This window comes from Ranitomeya variabilis, chromosome 4, assembly GCF_051348905.1.
Source record: "Ranitomeya variabilis isolate aRanVar5 chromosome 4, aRanVar5.hap1, whole genome shotgun sequence".
NCBI lineage: Eukaryota > Metazoa > Chordata > Amphibia > Anura > Dendrobatidae > Ranitomeya > Ranitomeya variabilis.
In genome coordinates, this window is record NC_135235.1 from 402739665 (window position 1) to 402749927 (window position 10263).

The 10263-nt window shown below is 39.8% G+C and overlaps 1 protein-coding gene across 1 annotated transcript; it reads left to right on the plus strand.

Annotated features, from left to right (window-relative positions):
* Positions 1-1481: 1481 nt before the first annotated feature.
* LOC143767896 (uncharacterized) lies at positions 1482-10048 on the plus strand. The gene is made up of 4 exons (XM_077256417.1): positions 1482-1616; positions 4789-4935; positions 5024-5147; positions 8462-10048. Exons 1-4 carry the CDS (start codon positions 1482-1484, stop codon positions 9922-9924), a joined length of 1869 nt encoding a protein of 622 aa, XP_077112532.1. The 3' UTR covers positions 9925-10048.
* Positions 10049-10263: the final 215 nt, after the last annotated feature.

The window sequence follows — 10263 nt, forward strand, 5'->3', positions numbered from 1 at the left end:
GAAAATCGATCTTTTTGGCAACAATGCCAAACGATATGTTTGGCGTAAAGGCAACACAGCTCATCACCCTGAACACACCATCCCCACTGTCAAACATGGTGGTGGAAGCATCATGGTTTGGGCCTGCTTTTCTTCAGCAAGGACAGGGAAGAAAATTGATGGGAAGATGGATGGAGCCAAATACAGGACCATTCTTGAAGAAAATCTGTTGGAGTCTGCAAAAGACCTGAGACTGGGACGGAGATTTGTCTTCCAACAAGACAATTATCCCAAACATAAAGTTTACAATGGAATGGTCCACAAATAAACGTATCCAGGTGTTAGAATGGCCAAGTCAAAGTCCAGCCTTCAATCCAATCGAGAATCTGTGGAAAGAGCTGAAAACTGCTGTTCACCAACGATCTCCATCAAACCTCACTGAGCTCGAGCTGTTTGCCAAGGAAGAATGGGCAACAATTTCAGTCTCTCGATGTACAAAACTGATAGAGACATACCCCAAGCGACTTGCAGCTGTAATCGCAGCAAAAGGTGGCACAACAAAGTATTAAGTTAAAGGGGCCGAATAATATTGCACGCCCCACTTTTCAGTTTTTGAATTTCCACAAAAATGTAAAATAACCAATAAATTTTGTTCAACTTCACAACTGTGTTCCACTTGTTGATTCTCCACCAAAAATTTACATTTGGTATCTTTATGTTTGAAGCATGATATGTGGGAAAAGGTGGAAAATTTCCAGGGAGCCGAATACTTTCGCAAGGCACTGTATATTGTTGATGGAACTGCTGTGCTGTGCAGCTCCACAACTGAGCACACTCGGCCGCCATCGGCACCTGTTCGGCGGAAGTCTTAAAGTGTCAAACAGATTTTCATGACCTAGCCTAAGAATAGGCCATCACTATCACTTTTTTAATTGTAGTTCAAAAAGCTAGATATAATTCTCATCACAGTAATTAAAGCATGGACAGTCTCTCACTTCTTTCTGTTTTTCAGGTAGTAATGAACTAAAGATGGGGCCCGGTGTAGAAACTGATAATGTCAGAAAAACATTTTAAACTAGATGTAATCAACTACTGTAAAATCATTAATGTCAACACCAGGAACTGGACTGAAGATGGATAATGACAGAATATTAAACCTTACCCTGGAGATCATCTACCTGCTGACCGGAGAGGTGAGGGATTCTGGGAAATAGTTTTTATTTAGGTTTTTTTTTTTAATCTCTGCAGTTTATCTGTTTTAACAGGTCTTTGTATATAATACCGAATACAAACACAACTAATGTGCTAAAGTTTTAGGCCGATGTGGGAAAAATGCTGCACGGTAACAATGCTCTCAAAAACAGAAATATTAATAGTTTATTTTTTATCAATTAGCAAGGTGAGCAAATGAAAGAGAAATCTTCATAAAAACCTATTTGGTCTGATCTCCCTTTGCCTTCTGAACTGCATGAAAGCACCAATTCTTCTAGATACACTTGTGCATGGTTTTTGAAGTATCACAGGAGGAAGGTTGTTCAAATCATTTTGGAGAACTATCCAAAGGTTCTTCTATGGATGAAGGCTTGTGCAAATCATTCAGTCTAGAAGATGTCCAGCAGTGCCATCAGCTCAGAACCGTCAGCAGTCCTTGGGATCCAGGTATACCCATCTATTTAGAGATGAAGTCTGGCCGGAAGTGATCTTCAAAGAAGAATTGTATGCAAAACTATATCTTTGCATATAGGCGGCGGCCATTTTCCTGAAGCCGAGTTCTCATCTCTGCTTCAGGAAAATGGCCGCCGCTATCTCCATCTGCGCACGCGCGGCATCCCGCGGCCATTTTCCTGAAGCCCCGGGCAGCAGAGCACTCCATCTGCGCACGCGCGGCCTCAGGAAGATAGCCGCCGCCACGGAAAAGCCGGTGAATAGCGCAGATCGTGCTCTTTGTCTGCCGCTGCGCAGTGCATTCAGCAGTTGCGCATGCGCAAAACACTACGCCAACGCCTGGAAGATAAGCAAGAGGTGGGGGAGAAACAGCCATTTCACCACGCCCTTTTGACCAGACCAGCGTGATTGACAGGCGAAAACGGCGACTTTGGTAAGGTATTTCGACAGCATAGGTAGGGAATCAGGGGACAAAAAATACACTATTGTAAAGCACAGCTCAGGCCCTATTTAACGGTATTTTTATCTCATACTGAAAAAACGGGTTGACAGGTTCCCTTTAATTCACTTTATATTTTGTTAACTGATAAAAATAAACCATAAACTGTATTTCTGAAAGTATTATTACCGTGCAGAATTTTTTCCTCACATGAGAGAAGTATGTTGGATTAGATAGAGCAGCTGTCTCCCCCATCAGTAGCACCACAATACAATTGTGGGGTGCTGATGGGTTGTCATGGCAACTGTGTATAAAGAGTTTCCCAAGTCTGATATTATTTTAAGCTTGCCAGCCACTTCACCCAACGTAGCAACACATAGATACCAGAACCCGAGAACTAGAAGTGTGTTCAAAACTCAATAATACAATGTTTTAGTTGTATAATTAAGATTACAATCAGAGATTAAAACGTGGTGCCTCATGACATGAAGAGCACGCTGCCGAGTTACCAATACATACAATTTAGACAGTAAAAGATCAGTTATTTATATAAATAAAGATACTTATGAGTGTTTATTATACATATAGTACTCTAAAAAATACTGGCAAAGAGTGTTTAGTACTTATATTCCCATGAATAATACCCAGTAATCAACCACACAATATATACATTTGCTTCTCGCAAAATTAGAATATCATCAAAAAGTTAATTTATTTCAGTTCTTCAGTACAAAAATTGAAACTCATACATTGTATAGTCATTCCAAACAGAGTGTTTATTTCTGTTAATGTTGTTGATTATGGCTTACAGCCAATGGAAACCCAAAAGTCATTATCTCAATAAAGTAGAATAATTAACAAAAAAAACAGCTGCTAAGGCCTCCTAAGCATTTAAAAAAGTCCCTTAGTCTGTTTCAGTAGGTTTCACAATCATGGGGAAGACTGCTGACTTGACAGATGTCCAAAAGGCAGTCATTGACACACTCCACTAGGAAGGTAAGCCACAAAAGGTCATTACTAAAGAAGCTGGCTGTCCACTTAATATATCGAAGCATATTAATGGAAAGTTGGGTGGAAGGAGAAAGTGTGGTTGAAAAATGTGCTTAAGCAACCGGGATAACTGCAGCCTTGAAAGGATTGTTAAGAAAAGGCCATTCAAAACTTTGGGGTAGATTCACAAGGAGTGGACTGCTGCTGGAGTCATTGCTTCAAGAGACACACACACACACACACACACACACACGTATCCGGAACATGGGCTATAAGTGTCGCATTCCTTGTGTCAAGCCACTCATGACCAATAGACAACGCTAGAAGTGTCTTACTTGGGCCAAGGAGAAAAAGAACTGGACTGTTGCTCAGTGGTCCAAGGTGTTGTTTTCAGATTAAAGTAAATTTTGCATTTCATTTGGAGATCAAGGTCCCAGAGTCTGGAGGAATGGTGGAGAGGCGCACAATCCCAGCTGCTAGAGGTCTAGTGTGAAGATTCCACAATCAGTGATGGTTTGGGGAGCCATGTCATCTGCTGGTGTAGGTTCACTGTGCTTTATCAAGACTAAAGTCAGCGCAGCTGTCTACCAGGAAATTTCAGAGCACTTCATGCTTCTCTCTGCCAACAAAGTTTTTGGAGATGTAAATTTCATTCTCCAGCAGGACTTGGCACCTGTCCACACTGCCAAAAGTACCAATACCTGGTTTAAAAACAACAGTATCACTGTGCTTGATGAGACACACCAGACCCAGCAATGCAGACGAGCTGAAGGCAGCTATCAAAGCAACCTGGGCTTCTTTAACACCTCAGCAGTGCCACAGGCTGATCGCCTCTATGCCACGTCGCATTGATGCAGTTGTTGATGCAAAAGGAGCCCAGACCAAGTATTGAGTGCATTTACTGAACATACATTTGAGTAGGCGAACATTTCGGATTTTAAAATCATTTTTCAAGCTGGTGTTATAAAGTATTCTAATTTAATGAGATAATAACTTTTGGTTTTCATTGGCTGTAACCCATACTCATCAACATTAACAGAAATAAACCCTTGAAATAGATCACTCTGTTTGTAATGTATATATAATATATGAGTTTCACTTGATATTCTAATTTTGTGAAAAGCACCTCTTTATGTATTAATGCATAAGAATGTGCATGTATACATACATATAAGCTCAAGTAGAAAGTTTAAAGTGCCTAGTGCACAGACACAAAGTCTGATAATTGAAATTGAAAGTGCAAATATCAGAATCTAGTAAGCATGCAATGCATAGTACACAGTCATAGTTTTGAATTACTGATATTGCTATATGACCATCCTGTTCATATAATAAATATTTATATGGTTAAATGTAATTCCATGGGTTTAAGTTTCCTGAATACATGTGTAGTGATTAAGGGACCAACTGCGTCCCTCACCCCAACGCGCGTTTCGCCTATCTTCCCTGGAAAATTGCAAAATTTCTATTTTTTTAATATAGATTGTAATATGTAAAAGAAACAGAACATTTCTAAAAATAAAAAAAAAATTATTTAACGCAAAAACCTGATTTAATCATTTGTGTTTTCTGCTAATAACTCCCTTTAATGGGTTAATAACAAAGACACTACTGAAGAGGTGAAAGATTTATTGAAATTTTAGTGATAAACTGTATTCGTACTGTAGGGATTTGGTTTCTTGGGTCATAAAAATGATATTTACTATGTTATGTAGGATTATGTTCCATCTGGTGAGTGTGAAAGGAGGAGCAGAGCCCAGAGCCCAATCACAAAGTCATCTCATTCACTAATCCATGAGAAGAACAATGATCAGAAGATCCTGGACCTCACTAACAAGATAATTGAACTGCTAACTAGAGAGGTGAGTGCTGCTGGGAATACTGGGACATTGTACCATAATACTAGAGAATAATGTGTTTGGATAATGACACCAGTATTATGTGCATCAGGTTCCTATAAGATGTCAGGATGTCACTGTCCATTTCTCCATGGAGGAGTGGGAGTATATAGAAGGACACAAGGATCTGTACAAGGAAGTCCTGATGAAGAATCACTGGCTGCTCACATCACCAGGTAAGTTACGTCTAAAGGGGTTCTCTATCTGTGAGATAAAATGCCATCCAATACATATTTCAAATGGCAGCACTTCCTAGTCAAGTGTCAGGACGAGCTGCAGACTAGCATCATACAGCTGCCAAGTCCTGTGTCTCAACTGAGAAGAGCGGTATCTCACATACCTAAGTTTCCGGCTGGCAGAAGGGCTGTCATATATGCAGAAAAGTATCTTCTCCTTGTCAAGTACAACGCAACGGGGGTTATCTTCAGCTTCATCCTTCTCAATGTTTGTTTTCCCATTCTGTGCTGTCAATTTCTGTGGACTGCTATAGAGCTGTCAGATTGACAGAGGATGGTGAAGCTGAAGATAACTCTGTTGCATTATGTTTGGTGAGGAGAACATATATCACTTCACATAGCACAGCCTTGATTCCAAAAAAATGAAGTATGTGTATACAACTCTTGTTAGTTGAGGCACAGGTCTCAGGAGCCGTATGTCTTTGATCTGCAGGCCGTCCTGACATTGACTAGGATGGGATTGCCATTTGAAATGCATCACGGACGCCATTTTGTCTCATTCTCGGAGAACCCCTTTGATGATCTTCAATGATTGTGGTTATCCGTTATTTTGCTAGATCATCTCTCATTATATCATTAGATTCATTATTAGGGAAAGCTTCTAATAAAATATTTGTGTCTTACACAGTTAAATTTGGGATGAGGGTTACACTCCCAAGCTGAGAAAGTTTTCACTTTTTGAAAACATTGTTGAAGGGAATCTGTCACCAGGTTTTTGCTACCCTATCTCAGGCCATGATCACACGTTCAGTATTTGGTGAGTTGTTCACCTCAGTATGTGTAAGCCAAAACCAGGAGTGGAACAAGCAGATCAAAAGTATAATAGAAACACGTCAGCACCTCTGTATTTCTCACCCACTACTGGTTTTCGTTTACAAATACTGAGGTAAAAAAAAAAAAAACTCACCAAATACTGAATGATTCTTTTTAACTTCTTTATTAGGTTTAGATTGCGTTAGGGCAATCCGTTTAGCGCTAAGCGCTAGCGGATTGCGCTAACGCAATCTCTTTTTAGGGGTCGCGTTAAACGTCCCCACTAGCGCAGATCCCCGATCTGCCAGAGCGGGGAACGGACCTCGGGCGCGCCGTGGACGCTGCAAGCAGCGTACGAGGCGCGCCACAAAAGAACGGCACATCGCTAGCACGTGCCGAAAATGACACGCGCTAGCAATGCGCTTTAACATTGCTGGCAATGGGAGCGCTAACGGACGTGTTGCACGGCGTTAATTTCACCGTGCAACGCTGTCCGTTAGCGCTCACACTAAAACGCAATGGGAACCTAACCTTAATGACCTTGTGGATGAGATTGAGAGTAAAGTGTCAGTCTTTTGGAACTAGTGCGGTGGGAATGATATGTGACGCTATAAGAGGTGTTCAGGGGTTGTGATAGTACGCTATTTGATTATGTGTACAACGTGAGGAATGTTGTTGGTTTACGTTATGGTCTCTAAGGGCAGGGGGAGGAGGGATACTTTACATTAAAAATTGTTACCCGAGTAAAATGTACTGTCATGAGTAATACATATTTTATTCTGTCATATTCAATAAAAATTTATCTGATAAAAAGTGTCAGTCTTTGCTGACGACACTAAACTATGTAGGACACTAAAATCTGGCCTTGACAATAGTACAAAACGATCTGACTAAGATGACTGAATGGACAAACACTTGGCAAATGAGGTTTAATGTAGATAAATGTAAAGTAAAGCACCTAGGACGGAGTGTAATCCTATTACTGCATATACATTAAATGGGAGGATACTCAGGACTACAGAACAGGAGCAGGACTCGCTACAAGTAAGCTGAGCTGCAGTACTCAATGCCAAGCAGCAGCTGCAAAAGCAAACAAGATTTTAGGGTGTATAAAGAGATAAAATCTTGTGATCCCAAAGTATTACCCCTGTATAAATCACTAGTAAGGCCACATCTAGAATATGGGATCCAGCTGTGGGCTCCACATTTTTTTAAAAAAAAAGGATATTCGGAAGATAGAATCAGTTCAAAAGCTACTAGATTATTACAAGGGATGGAAGATCTCTCATATAAGGGGACGTTGGAAAAGTTGGGCTTGTTTAGCTTAGAAAAAAAGATCTCCTTTTCATGTATAAATATATGTGTTGCCAGTACAAAACACTGGCTCTTTACTGTAATGCTGTTGGACTGTGGAATGCCCCACTGCAAGAGGTAGTAATGGAAGACACTATAACAACTTTTATAAAAGGGCTGGATGATTTCCTCAATACACATAACATTGCAGGCTAGAGTTAATTTAGTAACAAGATGTACAATTGGTGGAGAAAGGTAGAACTTGGTCTTTTTTCAACCTATGTAACTATGTAACGTGGCCTAAGAGCAGGATAATGTAAGGGCAGAGTTCCTGAATCCAGAAATTTGTCACTTACTGGGCTGATTGCTGCAATTTTGATAAAATCGCTATTTTATCTGCTGCAGATCTAACAGCTCTCTGAATGAGGAGCTGTGTATAACCCCACTGATTGGCACCTTTCTGCAACCTACAATTCTGGCATTTTGATCTTCTTGATCTCATTACACCGTTTTCCTATCGGTTTAATTACATTTGTATTTTGATAGGTTGGTCTTTTATGGACATAGCAATACCACATGTGTATTTTTTATTTGTTTTTTATATGGGGGAAAAGAAGGGTGATTCAAATTGTATGTTTTTATTTTTTCATATTTTTTAAAAACATACAAACTGTTAACTGTATTTGTTAGTCCCTTTAGGGGGCTTGCACCTGTGATCGTCTGATCGCTTAACTATAGTATTGCTTTGTATAGCAAAATTGTCTCCTGTGAACTCCAGCCACAAACTTTTATAGGAGTACCATCATGACCGGTACAGGTTTCTTAAGGAGATCCCTGGCTATCATGACCAACCCATCACCCTGCATCACGTCACAGGGGCTTTTAGAGCAGGGTGCCCTCAGGACATGTGCTGTAAATGCCACTGTCACAGATAGCGACATATAACCGGTCCACTCCGCTTCACTCACAGCTGTTAGAGGCAGATGATGACTGAATAACACAGCCATCATCTTCCTGCATAGAATTGTGAGACAACCTATGAGCTACCAGTTTGTTGCTGAACATTTTTTTTATTAGTCTCTTAGCGGTATGCATGCTGTGCAGTGTCCACATGTTGTTATACTTAGCAATTGCATTCTTTTATGGCCTGAAATGACCATGTCAATTGGTAAAACTCATGTCTAATGAAATTGTTCTTTGTCCATCAGATGGATCTGTCCTCAAACAAACAGCAGGAATACCTTACATAGCTGCTAGTTCACCAAATAGTAAAACCGGTCATAAAACTGGCAAGGAGTTGGAAGCCGTACACTTACCCCTTATTGAAAAAAGCAAGAAAAGCACTTTGGAGAAAACTAAACATGAAGAATCAAGGAGTGAAGAAAATATTGTATATGACCTAAATAGAAATACAAAATGTACATCTACCAGTCAATCGTCTTATCCACAATGTCCATCCATTGATATTGCGAAAGAAACAAACTCATGTGGCAAAGAAAACGTCGCAGACCACAACACCTATAACCCCTTGGAATGTACTCAACCATTTCCATTGATTCATATTAAAGAGGAGCCAGTCTCTTGTGATGAAGGAGATAACGCAGATGCTGAGATTTATGCACAGACTGATCATAGACAACAGTATCTATCTCCTCATTTTAGGGAAGCAATAGTCTCTCGTGGTAGTATCGCAGACCTTGAGTTCATTACACCTACTGCTCGCACACAACTTTATGCTTCTTTTCATATTGAGGAGGAACCAGTCTCATGCGACTTAAAAATCACAGATACAGACAGTTATGTACCTGCGGATAATGGTCATCGGTACCCTTCTATTCTTATTGAGGAAGAAGCAGACACATGTGAAGGAGGAAACCGTACTACTGTTTATACCCTCACAGATGCTAGACAACAATATCCTGGACCTCGTATTAAGGAGGAACCAGTCTCATATGATGGCAGAAACCTCACAAATTCCAACTTTTACACACCCAGAAATCAGACACAGCAATATTCAGCCATTCATATTAAGGAGGAACCAGTCTTCTGGGAAGAAGAAAGTCTTACAATCCCCTCTAGCAATGCACAATCTGATTATACCTCTCCTCAGGATATGAATGATGCAGAATTTATTGAATACATAAGTATACACAATGGACAGACTCATAACTATGGTGATTACAGCAACCAGTTATTTTTCAATTCTAAGCGCGTTAAGTCGGAAAAAATCCCAGTAGAACAATACCCACTATACAAGTATGGAAAATGTTTTTCAGAACCTTCAAGTCTGTTTACCCATCATCGGATTAGTAATTCAGATGTACCTTTTGAATGTTCGTACTGTGGAAAAAGGTTTGTGTATTACACTCATCTTGTGACCCACCAGAGAATCCACACAGGAGAGAGACCGTATGCGTGCTCTGTCTGCGGGAAACGTTTTGCGCATAACTCGACTCTTATCACTCATCAGCGGATACACACAGGAGAACGACCGTACGTTTGCTTCCATTGTGGCAAATGTTTCACAAAAAAATCGAATTTAACAACTCACAACCGCATTCACACAGGCGAAAGGCCTTATTCCTGCACCAGATGTGGGAAAAGCTTTGGAAGCAAGAGTCATTTTAATAGACATGTTAAAATTCACAAAAAGGAAACAAGCCTTTTTTAAGACTTAGATAAAAAGTTCCAGCTTTCTTGTGTCAAGATCAAGTGAGGCGAGTTTGAGCAGCGCATTAATGTTAACATTTGGTACATTAGCTAGTTTATATTAAATTATTTGAACAAAAAAATAAGATTTTTAATCAATTTCTAACGAAGGTATAAAACGAAAAATAGCGTAGATGATAATTATTTTTTTTAATCTGGCTGAAAGTTGACTTGTCTTATTAACTTTTCGTACATTGTTTTTTTATGGCATCTTTATATGGTTTTTTTTGTTTAAGAATGTTAACAAATAAATGGCAATAAAATGAAAACCTCATTCATAAACATTAACAAAACAAGGGGC

Excerpts from the sequence above, each read along its gene's own strand:
- LOC143767896 (XM_077256417.1), top strand. The coding sequence starts at position 1,482 with ATGGTTTTTGAAGTATCACAGGAGGAAGGTTGTTCAAATCATTTTGGA. Across the intron at positions 1,617-4,788 it reads AGTGCCATCAGCTCAGAACC|GATTATGTTCCATCTGGTGA; the intron begins GTCAGCAGTCCT and ends TATGTTATGTAG. Across the intron at positions 4,936-5,023 it reads TTGAACTGCTAACTAGAGAG|GTTCCTATAAGATGTCAGGA; the intron begins GTGAGTGCTGCT and ends TATGTGCATCAG.